This window comes from Temnothorax curvispinosus, unplaced genomic scaffold, assembly GCF_003070985.1.
Source record: "Temnothorax curvispinosus isolate PA1 unplaced genomic scaffold, ASM307098v1 QBEX01009183.1, whole genome shotgun sequence".
Classification (NCBI taxonomy): Eukaryota; Metazoa; Arthropoda; class Insecta; order Hymenoptera; family Formicidae; genus Temnothorax; species Temnothorax curvispinosus.
In genome coordinates, this window is record NW_020218963.1 from 157,875 (window position 1) to 174,691 (window position 16,817).

At 42.1% G+C, this 16,817-nt stretch overlaps 2 protein-coding genes across 2 annotated transcripts in view; one reads left to right on the plus strand and one right to left on the minus strand.

Annotated features, from left to right (window-relative positions):
• Positions 1-16,817, plus strand: part of LOC112458762 (poly(rC)-binding protein 2) — a 124,203-nt gene that overhangs the window by 11,644 nt on the left and 95,742 nt on the right. The window lies entirely within an intron of this gene.
• On the minus strand, positions 725-6,832 carry LOC112458764. The gene is made up of 3 exons (XM_025022551.1): positions 6,530-6,832; positions 1,338-1,619; positions 725-1,180 (listed from the first exon to the last, which is right to left on the minus strand). The coding sequence occupies exons 1-3, from the start codon at positions 6,629-6,631 to the stop codon at positions 905-907; spliced, it is 660 nt and encodes a 219-aa protein (XP_024878319.1). The 5' UTR covers positions 6,632-6,832; the 3' UTR covers positions 725-904.

Below are 16,817 nucleotides of genomic sequence, written 5' to 3' on the forward strand. Positions count from 1 at the left end.
CTTGTTAATTTTCCTGGACACTTTTCTCCAATATGTCGAGAACATTATTTGTCATATTGTTCAGATTTTTTAATATTGTAAATCTTTATAAGCTCCCTATTAAATTTCTATTAATCCCGCATAAAATTTATTGAAGAGAACTTATGTGACCCCCTTATATCTCATCCTTTTTAAAGCTTAGAAGCCCTTCTTTTGAATCATGAATTTTGAAGACTACGTACATTTATAACACTTTGACATTTTTACCGAAAAAAGATTGATTCTAAAGCGAATCATAGCGCGGTGAAAGAGACATCCGGCGATTTCGGAACACCCTGTATAATCCAGTTTTTTCGTTCTAGAGGCAACACGTTTATCAGGCAAAAACGACCTTCGATTCTTTCCTTTTCTTCGCTTTTCCCTTTACTTACGCCACAAATTACGATGGGAAGATTATCGAGGAATCCTCTATCTCGTGCGAGACGATAAGCAACCGGTTGTTCACAGAACGGGAAATCAAACAAGAGCATTCAAAAGCGAATCTATCTCTGTTACTTGATTAATGTAAATTTATAGGTGGCCAAAGTTTCCCCTTTCTACGTAATAATTTCGAATAAAACTGATATCACAAAGCAAGGTACTATCTCAAGAAGAAAATTTATTGTATTTTTTGACAATTTTTTTTATAAACGTGTTTTATCGATCGCACGTGCGAAGGTGCGAGTTGACGATGAGACATTTTCCTCCGCTTTATTTACGTTCCCTCTTTCGCCGCACATTTCTCGAAGTCTTTAAGCAATTTGTCGATTCGTTTCACACACTCGGCAGAGTTTTTGTGATCAATATCGTAAGTCTGATGAGTAAGCGCAATTGAATTATCAGGAGATATTATGGAGGTCGCAGGTTTTATGGATATAGAAAAAACTCATACTTTTTTAGTAAAATCGCCTTTCAGTCTTTTATCTTGGAATATCATTTTTTCGCCGGTTCTCAAATTATCGAAAACTTTAACTCGCAACGGGCCGAATTTTTTTTGAAATTTTTGCGTGTCACCCGCGCATTCCGCCTCCAGATTTTGTATTTCAGCGTGAATCTTTCTTTCATCCGAACCCAACTGATCTACCTTCTTGTTGAACTTTTTAATGTCGTTATATGCGTTTTGATAATCCTTCCTTGTTTTTGCTCGTATCTCTTCAGTAAGCTAGACATTACACGAGAAACAATCTATCTTTGCAATATATATATCTCCAGTAAATCCTTTTACAAAGTTTACGAAAAAAATTTCAGTGCTAATTGACGTATATGTATATATTGTATATATTTTGGGTAAAGAAAAGACATGTCAATCTCTCTCTCACCTTTTCGATTCCAGCATTAACTATATTTCTGTGCTGTTCTGTCGCATTTGGAAATTTATTGAAGGTCTCGTCAACCCGCGTCCGATTGGTTTTAATCCACGTATCGATTTTGGCATCGATCTTTTCGTCAGCGTAGTCCATTAAAAACGTATCCTCATTCGTAACATTATCCTGCACTCTTGCCAAGACTTCGGAACTCCAGTGTAGAACGCGATCTCTCTCTTCCAGGAGACCCTCCCACGTTTCAGGCATTCTGCCCATAGTTTGTCCCATTTTTCCAGGCTATATAGCAATAGAAAATGGAAATCGTGAAACGTGCCCGTACATTTCAATACAAAACCATATCTTTAAGCTTTGATGTACAAAAAGTTAGATTGTCGTGTCTCATTATTCTTAATTCACAATTAATTTTTTATAGGAAATTGTAGAAATAATCAAGCCAATCTAACACTTCCGTTTTAAGAAGAATCTGAGAATTTTTTTATCGTTTCTGTCACATTACCTTTTATTTAATTCTGTGAAAATTTGAAATATGTCTTTTAATGGATTTATTATTAAATTTTCTGACAAGATTTTTGCGGCCGAAATAGCATTTGGCTCGTGTAATCGGAGGGTTTTATGAATATTTTGTTTACCGTTGAATTGAAAATTTTGACAGTCAGAAATATTAACGATCTCAATGTGATTAGAAAAACCTGTTTGACGTTCGCCCCGTTGCGCCAAATACCGCGCTCTTTTGTTCGCTCGTATGTTTTTTTTTGTATATGTATTATAGCGAAATTTAAACCTGAAAATACCATGGCAGCGATATTTATTGAAATAAATATAATATTTGTTGAAATAAATATACCTTTCTCTCAATTATTTTCTACAAAAACAAAATGTTGTATGTAACAATGTATAAAAAGAGGTGAAATTTATAATCCTACGTAATTATACATTTGCAAGAATCAGGACGATATCACTTCGCGCGCGCATTAAATTTCAAATAACGTTCGAGCGTTTCTCTTTCTCCTTTTCTTTGTTTAATAATCATCTCGCGTCGTTATTGCAACGGCTCGTTTTATCGTAACGTCTCGTACGATGGCGCCGCGCGGCGGCGGCATCGCCACGTTCGCGCGCGAGGCGCTATTGATAAATTCTCTTCCGCCGCGCCGCGCGGATGAAATTACGCGGAAAACGAGCCGTCTTTCGCGTCTTTCACAGACGGCTGAATGCGCGCCGTCAGGGCGCTCGTTTGTTCAGCGGGTATATAAGGACGAGGCTCCGCGTCGCTAACGAATGCTCGAATAGCATTTCGCGGTGGTGTCGGCGCTCCGCATCCATGTGCGCCATTTCGCCCCGTTGTCCGTCGCCGACTCTCTCGCGTCGCGCGCGTGGAAAAAGGAACTGGGACGGATGTCCGCCTGTCGGGAGAGCCCGCGGGATTGAATCGCGCGCGCCGGTGGCTCACTCCGCCTCGTCCTGGGTGTCAATTCAAAGCGGCGTAATCTCCGCTCGGCGCGGCCAATAATCGGCTTATTGATTTTGATTTGTGCCCGCGTAACGTCGGAAGGCCCCGCACACGCGCGCGCGCGAGTGGAAAACGTCGACGGAGAGGCAGTCTTTCCGCCAATGAGATACATATATATAAACGCGGATTTTCTAATTGTACGATTCAATAAGATCCGAACCGCTCCGTAAGAGTAATAAAAGCGAGAAATGAGAAAATATGCGAGCAAAATCTCTTCAACTGCGAAATAATTATACGCGGGTTTAATCTCTTCCCATTAGCGTGTGCATTTACTTACTACCGTGGAATACAGTTTCGACAAATATTAACAATGCTAAACGGATTCCCTTTCATGGCGTTCAGCTCATCCCGCAATCGAAATACTCCGTTTTTGTCCTCACGGACTACTATACCCCTACCGAGTCTCTCGGAAAAGATGTAAATCCCTGTTTAGAAAAATCGCTCTATTTGTGCTTTGCTATGAAACATTAATGAATAAACTCGATAAAATTATCATCATTATTGTCAATTTTATTATTAAACAGGTCAGCGAAGTTCAATGATGCGCATCGAAACGCGACTAGAATCGATTCTGTTGAAATATCTTCGGTTCGGCGATAAATGCAACGACCTCCCGTCGAATATAGCCTAGACTTTGTAAAGTATTTTGATAGACGTCTTCCCTTTCCTCGGTAACGCGCTCGCGCGAAACAGCTTTTCCAACTTTTAACGCTTTACACGACCGAGGGAGTTTATCAACGTCAGCAGTTAAGAGTTAATCCGCGCGACGTTCGGTCCTCGGGGGGAACGGAGTCGTAGGGGAACGGGGGATCGCTGACGGGGCGATACGCGGCCATCTTTATGCCCGATACGACGACGGGGTAATTTGCGTTTCATGGAATTATTAAGTAATTCATGGGCACGCGCGCGCACGCGCGTCCGTACTGGAAAAAAAAAATAAAATAAAATACCCTCTCGCCGTGTCGAGGCGCGAAAGTTTCCACCGCGCGGCAACTAGGCGACGCTTGTCCGCGAAGCCTACTCCCTCCCCTTCCTTCGTAGACCCCCTTCGTCGCCCATTTTTCTTCCCCCGTCACACCCGCCGGTTATATTATATTATAACGTACGTGGCGTTCTCGCTTTATGGTGCCGTTCGAGCGTTCAAATTGAACTAAAAATAACGTGCTTTGCGGGCGCCATCGATACCACCTGAATTACTCGTGCATGCACGAAGGTGGCCTCCGCCGCGCGCGCCGAGTACGCGAGATATACAGTATACACTTCACCTGGCTTCTCCTTTTGAAGCAGCCGATGCCAGGGAAAGAGAAAGAGAGAAGGAGAGAGTCTTGTGTGAATCGCAATATGTCTCCACATGCATGCATAAACTGGTGCGCGCCGCGGCTTTTTACGACCTGACCTATCTTTCGCCCACGTTAAATATCGTTCGCTCTCTGCAGGATGCAACCGATCATCCCCGGAAGTCGCTCCAGCGAGTTTTGCACTGTAACGGATGCTGCGCATAATGTATCAGCCTGTAGGGCGCTGTAGGACGCGCATAAACACAGTTTACGTCATCGGTTCAATTCAGTTAATTTGTAATTGTTCCCAAGGAAAACAGAAAAGTCAAAATCATGTAAATTCACATTATATATTGACCAAAATATGATGTAAATTTCTCCTTGAGTGTAGTAGGGATTTCCCTGTGTTTATCGAATCTCGAAACGCCGCCGTACATATTAATATTCGCGCTGTCGTTTCGTACGTGTGCCACCCGAAATGGTGGCTGTACGATATTTTTACGGGCGAGTACGAGCTACAAGCGAATAATCTTCATCCACCCGGCTACGGGGGCTTGACAGTGAATACTCGGTTGAGGGCGATCGGTTCCTTCCACGTGACAGATCAAAACCGAATCCCGCCGAATCGATCAGCGGCGAGCGCCTAAGCACGGACCGACTGGCACAAAAAGGGGACATTGCTTCCGGTTCCGTTCGCCGGGTCACTCAGAAAGAATTAACATGCATGCGCTAGTTCGCGCGCCAAAGGCGCTTTATTGCTATCTTACATAATTAAAGGGACACTTGAAGTCCAGTTGAACCTCGGGATCTAATTTTATCAATTAAGTCGATCGCCCTTCAATGGATAGAAAATGGACAAAACCACGCGCGAATAGCGATAGCAGGACACTTGGAACTTTTAACCGCGACGTTTCGGCGTGTCCGTATTCAATTACCCTTCGAAATCCCTTGTCGTCAGGGGCATTAAAGCCAGCTCTAATCCTAGGAATACGAGGGGGATATGCGAGACAAGGACGGTACGGCCGTTCTCGAGTCGGTGTTAAGCTTCGCGGGGATACCCTCTTTGGGGTAACGGTAATCGATGAAAAAAGCTAAAACGGTAACAATGGCGGTGGCTGCACTTGGTGTATAGGTAAAGGTCGGAACGGTGACTTGGGATTTTTTATAGAGAAGAGATAGATCAAGAAGAGATAGAAGTATGGTTTAAAACACTTTAGAAAAATTATTATGATCCTTATTTTTCAGAAAGCGCGAAATATGTGCTGTAACATTAATATAGATTTACAAAAAGGATTTTTTTCTCTTTTTCTCTTTGCTATTGTCAAGTAGGAGTGACGGAATTGTCGCGAAATTATATCGTTTTTCGTAACGTAACAAATTTCTCTCTGTTACGTATAAAGAAAGATCAATTTATAAAACTGAGCGATGCAGAGAAAATTTTTTTCGATATTTTGGAAGCGAAATCTTCTTTTAAAATGAGATTAAGGTTTCAGATCTTGGGTATCCATTTTGGCATCTAAATTCTGAATAGATTGCACATAATAAAAATTCCCTCGACATGTCACGCATCGTATGAGACGTATGGTACGCGTATTAAGATGGAGCGAATAGATCATTGATCCGCCATGTTCCGGAGTCGTCTGGGAATCTTAGAAGCTGGGGGATGAGGTATTTGGACGACGGAAATGGATTCTGGGCACGCGACCGCGCGAAGTAAAGTATTTCCAGAAACATTATCTCGAAATCCTAAAACTGCGCTATCGCCAATTCGCTTTCCGCAATAAGGATACTCCCGTGCTTGTTTTGTTCACTTTTTGTTTTATTTTTATCGCTTCAAAATCATTTACATACATAAACTTACTATAAAAACGCATATATTCACATTTTTTTGTCTACAGCAAGTTTCTCTCTAAATTAAACCAACATTGATGGAATTTTTTTTCCTTTTCGCTTTCTCTTTCTTTCTTTTCTTCTCTCTCTCTCTCTCTCTCTCTCTCTCTCTCTCTCTCTCTCTCTGCTTCAACTTTGATGCAAAAAGAGTGCGATAGGAAATGCAGGCAACTGTAGTTATTTTTGCCCGGCCGAGACGATACGTGGAAGCTATTGTTCGCGCGATCCTAGTTTGGCAGTGATCCTCGGTGTCAGCCGGTCTAATAAAAGCCAGGTCGTGCTTGCGAACGAGTACCGATCGGAACCGATTGTGATTCATCCCCGCCGCTATTGGTAGCTTCGGACTGGAAAAAAGACTTCCATCGCCGCTGCCATCAGTCGTCGCTCTCTCGCGTAAAGAAAAGCGTTTTTCTTTTTTGGTTTTAAGACGGTGGTCGAAAGATTGCGCGAGGGAATAAGCGATTCGTGGATAAATGTGGAGACAATAGTTATCAATAGCACTTTGTACGTACCGCTGCTTGGTCCGTGCCTCGCGTAGGGCTCTTAGGAGAGCCGTTCATCTGATGGCGAGCTGCCAAGCAGACACAATCCATACTATAAATACAGCTGCACATCACTGTCCCATCCGTCCCACCCTGGCGCACCGTATCTTACCGGCTCGTTCCGTTCCGTATACGATTGCTCTCCTTCTGCAACTTTGCGCACGCGAGATTTCGTTCCGTGCTTCCTTAACGTGACCAAAACGTCCTGACGACTTCAACACGTTGGATAAACGTTTTACTCATACAAGCGCCCTGCTCCGCAGATGGAAAATATCTCGCCTGTTGAAAATAACTCGTCACTTGTTCAAACTAAAAAGATTTTAACAAAAGCAGAATAGATTTTTAATAAAAATGCATTTTGACGTACAGAAAGTTATCGGCAAAATATGATATAATAGAACTCAAGAACTCAAGATAGTACACACAGAAAAATATCGTTCTATAGCCAAGAAAAGCAATTACTCATTTTATTTTATTTGGTTTGAGTAACAGTTTTCTTTAACAAAGAATATTTTCTTAATATTAGTTTCTTAATATACTCATCATAAGTATTAGAAAAGCTTATCATCATGTGCTTAAAAGAAGAATTTATTCTTCTTTCAAGTATATTCCGAAACTTTATCTAAGAAAAGCAACATAAGCTTGACTTGAATATTACTGATTTTTTAGGTAAGAATATGAAATACTTGGCTGTAGAACGACATTCTTCTAGGTTAGGAGGTTTTCGTGCGCGGTCCGGAGGGGTACAGTTTAGAATATTGAAATTCCTGTCATCAGGTGGACTTGAAATCCGGTTCCTCGTGGTTATGAGTCTGATACTTTATCACTAGGCCACATCTCTGATTATATTTTTAGTGCTGCAGTATCTAGTTTTGACAGAAAGTGATTCATTAATTTCAAGTATATTCTGTAAACTTTATCTAAGAAAAGCCACATAAGCTTGATTTGAATATTTACTGATTCTTTAGGTAAGATTATGAAATACTTGAAATCAATAAATTACTTCTGTGAAAACTAGATACTGCAACACTAAGAATATAATCAGAGATGTGGCCTAGTGATAAAGTGTCAGACTCATAACCACGAGGAACCGGGTTCAAGTCCACCTGAAGACAGGAATTTTTATATTCTAAACTGTAAGTACTACCCCTCCGCACCGCGCACGAAAACCTCCTAACCTACATTCCACTTAGGAACTAAAGAATTAAAGAAAATTAAAAAAATAAAAATAATATTAATTGTAATCATCGAGAATACAAATTCTTTTTTGAAGTAAACGATTATTCTAGATGAATAAAATTTTTACTTGATTCAAATAACGGATAAACTTCTCTCAAGAAAATGTAATATCTTTATTGAAGTATATGCTTCTCTTCCGTGGACTCTATATTGTAAGTAAACAAAATGTTCGTATTAATTTAATATTCTTGTTTCAAGTACTAAACTTGCTAAGATCTAGAATATGTTTTGAGTAAATGTGATACTTATGACGACTTTATGGTAGATTTGCTCATATATGAACTTATCAAATACTTGAATCAAGTAATATTAACTTGCAGGTAGTTTATATTTTTCTGTGTGTACAGAAAAAAATAGACAAAAAAATAATTAGCAAACGAGATAATTTATTTTCTGCAGTTACAAGTATTTAGAATTACGTTCGTAAAAATTTGTGTAACAAAGAGAGAATCGTCAGTTTTTAAGAAACATTTAGTAAATAATTAAAGTCAATGTTTGCAGTGCGAATAAAATTATTGAATGATAAAGTAATCGTCTGAAAAACGAGATACGATGCATCTGCAACGGGTGACTCACGGTCATTTACGGTCGCCGTGAAAAAATTCGCGTGTGACAACGTGTTAATGTAATCGTCGCGAAAGCTACAAGCTTTGGGACCACTTTCGAAACCGAGTGGATGTACAAATTCCTGTGTTACGCCGCAGGACTCTCGGGGCTAATGGCGGCCGTTTATTCGACTCGCGCCCAGACTGAAAGTGGTCGATATCGGTTTTCGGTGCGGAACAGTATCTCCGAAGAGACGGGACGTACACGTCGCGAACGAAATCAATCGTTTTAATATGACGCAAGTAAAAACTAAAAACATTAGCGGCACGCTGAAAAAGAGAGAGAAAGTGCAGCGCGGAGAGAAACGAAAGCGGGGTAAAACGAACACGGAAGGGGCGCGAGCGAAGTAGGAGAGAAAAAAAGAAGGGCAGAGGAGAAAAATGGGAGAAGAAAAAGCAGTGGCGGAGAGTAACGTTTATTGGACGTTATTAAATATAATGCCGCGAGGCGTGTCCCCCTTCGGGAGAGTTTTCCGATAACTTCGTAATTTGCTAAAAGGATCCCAGCTACGGGACTTTTAAGATGTACCGCTCCGTGATGTCTCCCGTCGGTCTACTATATTTGTTTTCCAACGAGGTTTGTTACCAAGCTCTCTGAACACCGTAAAACGTATGTTCTATTTTTTTGTCTCTATTTAAAAAAGGAATAATCGAGAGTGATATATAATGATTACATTTTTCACGGTATACTTACATTCATGATGCTAATTCGTTTGGCATGTTACCATATCTGATTATTTTAATTTTGTCGAGTCTAGTGGAACGATGTATCGAGTTGAGATGGTCTTATATATAACAATAATTCGCGACATATCAACTATAATACTATTATCGAATTATACTTTATTCCATTCGATCCGATTTGTCCAATAATCAGATTGATTAATGATTATCATAACTGATCGGAATGGGGATTTAAATAATTTCCAAATAAAATATTGATGATAATATCGTGCGGCTATTAACTCCTCCTCGAATGTCCGCATTTAGCGAAAGACAGGTACCTACACGTGCATGGCAAGTGAGTCCGCTGATACTCCGACTAAGAGCCATGGCGTGTCATCCTAATGGCAGTGAAATTTACTTGAAAATCGCGTTAGTCGCGAAGTTTCGGCCGTCTAGTATTTCCGGCGGAGATTATCACGAAAGGGACTCCTCGTTGCACGACGACGTGCTCTCAAATTGAATTGAGATTACGGCGGCACGCCCCGCTTCGTGCACGCGTACCATCCTCGAGGTGGCTTGATGGTTTCGTACGGGAATGTAATACGGTGATGCATCTCACCCAACGTCAAGTCCACTGAATACGACTAACCAATCTTTGATGTACCAGTATTTCGGACGTGCTTTTTCCACGCATTAAATCTTCCCAACAAATTATTTCACGTGCAACCATTTCTATCATTTCAACATAATTTAATAATAATAATAATAATAAATTAAAGTGTAATAATAAAAGCATAAATTACTATGCATAAAAACCAGAAATAAAGTAGAGAATTGTATCTCAAAAAGTGAGGCATCAGCAGTAATGCTGCATATATTAGCATTTAAATCTGTAATAATAATAATAATAATAATACATTTGATTGGATTGCATAATTTAATGTAATCTTTTAAGGATATTTTTAAAAACGCAGTTCTTCATTATTAATTTTTACGTTTTTTCATATCGCGACGCAATACAAGCGCGAGCTTTGACATGGAAAAGTTATGGCTTCGCCGTTGTAAGTGAGTGGTAATTATTCGTCGGAGCGTGGTCTTACTAGGGATACGAGGGTAGGTTGCAGGTAACGGGACGCGTTATGGAACTTGGTGATCCGCCCCGGCTGCATCTAGTAGATCGGTTATCACTTTGGAGGCTTAGCCAAGGATCCGTGCAAATTGAGCGCCATATCCACCCCGTCTTAAGGTACCTCGTGCAGTGTGCACCGCCTCTTTGAGATTCTGGAATTTGCGCTCTGCGGGGTGTGAGAGCAAGCGGATAAGTGGATATACCTCGACTTAATCGATTATCCATCCTGCCGTGCGACGAACGCACCCTCCCGGGATATTTGCGACACGTCGATGTGTTTACTTACACAGCCCTGTGTTAGATTTAAAATTAGTTTTTCCACGACCATCGCGACGCGCTAATAAGGTCCCGATTTATACCGCCTCCGACCGCAACGATCAAACACTTCAATTTCCTTCCTTCCGTCCTCCCTACCTTCTCATTTTAATCTACGGCTCCATTTTCTCTTGTGGGAAGTCACCAGTTTCGGAGAAGGTTGTGTACAGTGCGAAATATTACAATCTAATGTTTAATATATTAAGTCTCCAACCATTTTGCCTTTCGTTGAGACGTCGAGCAGCGACTTTCTTCACTTCTGACCCGAGAGCTCGTAAATATTCGCGAAATACGATAGACCACGTTTATCACTGGATTTTTTGCAACCAATGCTTTCTATTACGTTTCTTTTATTAAGAAAATTATGTCACATTAATTATTACCATCATGTTATGGAATTTCTCGAATGTATAAATTCACGTGTTATTTGCGTCAGTTCCGATTGCTGTTGAATTTTTATCGTGTAAAATTTAATATTAACAAGGGAGACAGTACGTCTCGTCGTTAATGCACGAGGAAAATTCGACAGCAAGATCCGGGAATGTGTAGTGAACGCGGAACAATGTACGTCTGCCGTAAGTTCGAGGATGCAGGCAAATTCCTCGGCGGCGTTATCATTCCCGCAGCTTTCCTGCTTCCTCCGCGACGATTTTAGCTGAGCAAACGTGACTTCAAAGAACCCCTTTATTCTGAAGTGCTTCGCCGTAACTCTAAGCGTCGCGATATGAAAGAACTGGAAAATTTGTTCGCATAAAACATTCATCGACTCAAATTATATAACCCATTTCACTTTATAGAACGGAAAAATAATTTTATGCCAAGCATATCAGACATTAATTGCATTTTGTCTTGTCTAATTTCTTGAGTGATTTGAAATTGATTGTTTAGAATTTGTTTATTAAGTATTAGGATTATCCTTGTTTAAATAGGAGGATAAAAAAACTGATTGGTTCAATCAGGTACGCTCGTGTACGTTAAACTTTTCCAGCTGGAAAGTAATTTTTTCGGAATAACCCATTTTTGTCGTGTGTGCGATGGCACGAATATTTATTGGCCGTATCCTCTAATTCGTTATTCGAGCAAAGCTGAATGCACGCGAACGAACGAGCGAAGGCCGCATTAGTGTATTCTATGGTACTATATCGTCCTCCCGCGGCTCTTGCGTGATGGGTATGTAAGCATCGACGAAAATCCGGCATTGTTCCCGCATTACCGGAGGTGCAAATAGGCTAACTTTGGAGCTTTGGACCAATAAACCAAGCGCGAAATAGCACGAAATATGACAGAGAGTCGCTTGGAATGCAAATTCACGCTCGGGCGACCAGAAACCCGCGGATGAAAAATTCTAATATAATGCTAACCACTAATCCCGTCACACGCAGATCTGTATTTGTTCAATTAGATGTGTAGTATTTTGCAAGTATATGAGGATTTCACGTTTGACTAAAGGATGAGGGATGTTAATGGTCGAAAGTCGAAGAAATAGAAACACATTGCGATTGTGAGTCTCTGATGCGATAAGTTTTTTTAAAATATAATTTCTTTGTTCATAAAGATGATAATCGTGAGTGGTAATAATATTCTTGTGGAGAATCTCGAGATTACGATGTAGTTATCTCTCTTTAATCCAGTCCAGTTCTTCTCGTTGTTGTCGTCGTTCCCCTTGCGATCTACGTTATATCTCTAGCTCTTAATTACGACGCGTTGCCTCGTGGGAACCATCCGTGCTTGTTAGGAAAACTGAAGATCACAGTGTAGCTCGACATCAGAATTTCTCGATTACGAAGCCCGCGTCGCGACGCGAGGGAAATGAAAAGGAATGATAAATAGCAAATCGTCTTCGTAAACGAACATCATATGTAATATTTGTAGGAAGGTAGTGAGAAAGGATGCTCTCTTATGGCGAGCTGTTACCGAGAAATCTTCTCAGTTCTTAGAAATTTTTCAAATCCAACCATCCGGCTATTTCCGGCCAACAGAAGAAAGTTCTAGGTAATTGGATGATTAGTTTAGCATATAATTGTCATTGGAGCATACGTTATTTCAGACGACTGTAGAAGTAGTATCGGTAGGGAAAAAAATGTCACCTGATAAATGCGATCGTCGATAGATACACGTGATTAGAGAACACGGTTAAGCCGATGATGGCATGGTGGCACGCAACTCCGACGTTAAACGCCTCAATCGACGGCTCGATGTTCCATCTAAGAGGTCTATTAGCATCATCATGATGGCCCCGGTTGGCCGAGACAGCGGTCTCTATTTACCGGGAGGTAAATCTTCGAATGGCGATTGGTCAGCGATCGAGTTCTTTCTGGCAGCGTGTCCCAAGATCATGCGTTCTTCATCCTCTCGGTTGTCCCTCATTCGCAAGAGACAGTCTCCGATGCGTGCAATGTATTGTATTCGTGCGTTCGCTCCTTCGCCGTCCTCTCTTCCACTTCATACGGATCCTTAACTCTAAAATTAGCTTATCCCTCCGCTGACTTCTCTCTCTCTCTCTCTCTCTCTCTCTCTCTCTCTCTCTCTCTCTCTGTGTGTGTCTTTTCTTCTCTCTCTTTCTCTTTCTCTCCTTCTCAAGAGACATATACGAGGTGCGTCTCGACGTTGTTGTCCCCATCGTCCAACGTTCCTTCCGATCGAACGCGTTTGCAGTTTCGTCACGGTCCGTTGAGTAAATTCGAGAAGCACCCCGATCGTTTCTCTTTCTTCCGAGATCTTTTTTCTTCCTTTTTTAAACTTCCCGATTCGTCGTCGCGTCACGTAAGAAAGCACGGTTAACACGGCAGTGTCGCGAAAGTGAGAAGAAAACGCGACTACAGGGAGATCTGGAGTACCCGCCTTGCTCGTTGCAGCGTCATAAGGAGGCGAGACTCGAGCTTCCGGCTGCTTGTTGACCGAGCGTCTTCAAGCTGGAGCTGGCAAAGAGAGCTTTCGGCCTGAGGGGGTGAGTTACCCGTCGCTATCATTCTTTGTACGACCGCGTCGCGTCTCCTCTCGCTAGTGGATCTCGCTAAGCTGCCTCCTGCCTCCGAGTTTCTCCCCGATCGTTCCATTTCTCGCCGTTACATGTATTTGCAATCAATCAGACGAAGAGCTTGGTAACTGTTACTAAGTTGCTCCAATCGAGTTTCCTCACTTATGTGGACAAGTCGAGAAATGCTGTTTAGAAGAACTCGTGATAGTTTCGTAAATTATTTGGGAAAGTAGTACCAAGAACATTCTTTCTCTTATTTCTACATATGATGCTCCTACAAAAATGCGACTTAATGTAAGAACATGAAGTACAGAATTGTATTATGACTACAGAAAATCTTCTAGTTGGGTTCATTATTATGAAAATTTGAGCAACAAGGGGGTTTGTATTTTGTTGAAAGTTATAAATAATAGAATTACATAACCATATTCTTAAGAGAGATCCTTATTTTTTAACTGGAAAGTCGCTTTTTATAAAAATCTAACTTAATTTTTTAGATGTATAAAGAAAAGTTTTTAAGTCTATGCAACATCTATTTTTTTTATTCCTAACTTTACTATTCTTTTCCTTCTTTTAAACAATCTTTAAGAATACCCTGAGATCATCTTTCGACAGTATCCAATTTAAATTTATTGAAGCCATTTTTCTGCTCTTTGAAATGTTATAAACTTTTATTTAAAGATCAAGCATGCAAACATTTTCATATAAATATGTCAATTTGTTCATATAGAACTAAACGCGTTTTCCGCCAATTTCTCTTCTCTCTTTTCATTCTTTCGTTGAGCACCATTACAACGTCGTTGTATCTTTTCCTCAAATATCCCCAGGATCACGTCTGCAGACTTCAATAAATCGTTCTTGTACGTTCTTGCAATGCCATACGGTGCTCGCTATATGATTGATGATAGCTGTCGCTTAATTGGCGAAAGGTTTGAGTACCTTTGATGCGCGACGCTAAGATCCACTTGACGTCGCGGAACGTTAGACAAATGGATTTCGCGGACAGACAGACGAGCGGTTGCGACCAGAGACGTTAGGCAGAGCATAACAATGAAGATACACCGTGTTATTATCTCTGTGACGAGCAACATTTCGGCCATTTGCCGCCTCAGAGGCGTAATGTTCCTGGCAATGCGGTGCGATACACAATGTTGTGGCACTTTGATTGGTGGCTCTAACGTGCGTAAGTGCACATATGTACGCTGACGATCTGTAACTGACGTGTGTTCCCTATTACGACCCTCTATTGGCGTCCGTATTGGCATCTATTTGACCTAAAATGCAGCTCGCCGCGGTCGAACAAGTAAAGGGTTACCTGCTGTACTAAAGTAAAGCTGCAAAATACAAAAATCGCGAAACTCTTCAGCGCTATTGTCATAACTTCGAACATACCTTTTAAGCTTCTTTATTAATATGTACACATGTTATAGTTACTGTTATAATTGCATTATCTACGCTATGTACATTATACGAATTAATACGTCGACGCAACACGGACACGTCCGTGTAGAACATTTAGGCGATATTGCGTACCAGAATGCAATAAATTTTCGATCCAGCAGTTTGGAGATTGAATGGCGCAAACGCACGCTTCCGCCACAGATTAAAATTAATTTGCGACGCGCGGTGCGAGAATTCATACGCAATCGCACCCTCTCCCCCCGCGCGTTTAGATCGTTTCGCGTGGACGGCGCGGCGGCGCGGGCGCGCCGTCATTTTCGCGTAAATACAACCCACCCCCTTCAACCCTTGATTTTCCCGAAACGAGGTCAAGTCAATACTCATCATTTAAACAAGCGCAACGGGGCATTATACCGTGGCGTGACAAAAAATGTTTACGCCAGCAGGTAAACGCGCCGCGATATTAACGGCGCGCAGCGCGGCGCGGCGCGGCGCGGCGGTTAAATTTATCGCGAGCCACCGCGTCCTCATTTTTCACCTTGAAAAGGAATATAATCGTAATATCGAGTATACGGAACGATCGAGTAAAGGAGATAGATCAGTCTTCCTGTCTAAGCGTGTAATAATGGATTCGGACGTGTTTCCGTTTCAATGTGTTTCGGGATTTGGAATAGGGAGCTCCGTTTCCTGAAAAGCTTTGGGTTTCCGTTCACGTATATATGGTTCTTATATTGACCGTATTTTGAACAATCAGAGTTACCACCAGGGAATAAAACGCGGAATATTATGAACTTGCTAAGGCAAGTTGACGTACTGAATAATTTACTGTCTACGTATACCACGATAAATGTCAGATCGTTTGTCATCTTCCGCTTCTGTTACCGATACTCCGAAACTGTTGCACTGATAATGCACTTGGGGGGAGGGGGAATGAAATGGATTGCTGCAAAAAAAAGAACGTTACACGTATTGTGTAACACCATCTTGAATCTCCCATCAATTTTTATGCGAGCACTGGATTTTTAGTCAAAAGAAAGAAAAAAAAATACAAGCGGCGCGTGAAATTCATCAGTCTAATCTCGACAGGTGAAAAATACATCTCGTTCGGACTTTCTCTCGTGCAAGGGATTGACAAAGGGGTAGGATCGAACGCATTCGACACGAAATCCGCAATCGCAATCGGCAGGTGATGAAAGTAATTTTACACTCGCTTTGATGTTAAAACCCGCCGATCACGAGAGGAGAGCCGAAAATTCTAGATGAACCGTATCTTGCTGTGTGGAAGAGGGACCGAGGGGTGTACGGCGGCGGGGAGAGGGGAAGGAAGACTTCGCGTGGACCAGCGAGGGTGAAAGGAGGAGATGCGCGACACGCGACGGGGTGTGGGACTATTTCCTCGGTAGGCACGACGATGCATTTAATAATTAACTCGCTGGATACACGAGGATGGATGTCTGACGGGGTTTCGTCAAGAGCGGTCGAGAAGCGCGACAGGGGGTGCAGGGTTGGAAGTGAGAAGGAGGTTTGTTACAGAAGCGGAGGTCGGAGGAGAATGGAGGCTCGGGAGAAGAGAAAGGGGGGAGGGGCGAGTGAATGAAGAGAGTGAAGGGAAAAGCGAGGGGAGGGGGAGGTGGGAGGCGAGTGACTGCAGACGGAGGGTGAGGGAAAGGGGTAGAGTGCTTGGGGTAGGTAGGAAGGTTGGCAGCAGTAGGTAGGAATGGCTCTCGTGGATGCTGCGCAACGATCAATACACCACGTGATGCCACGCGTCACGTTTCTCTCTCTTTCTCTCTTTCTTTCTCTCTCTCTCTCTCTCTCTCTCTCTCGCACGCGCGCGCGCGCGCGCTCGCATCCGCCCCTATCTCCGCAACCCCCTTCACTCACTTTCTCTCTCCCCTCGCTGCCCTGGCCACCTCATTCGTCGTT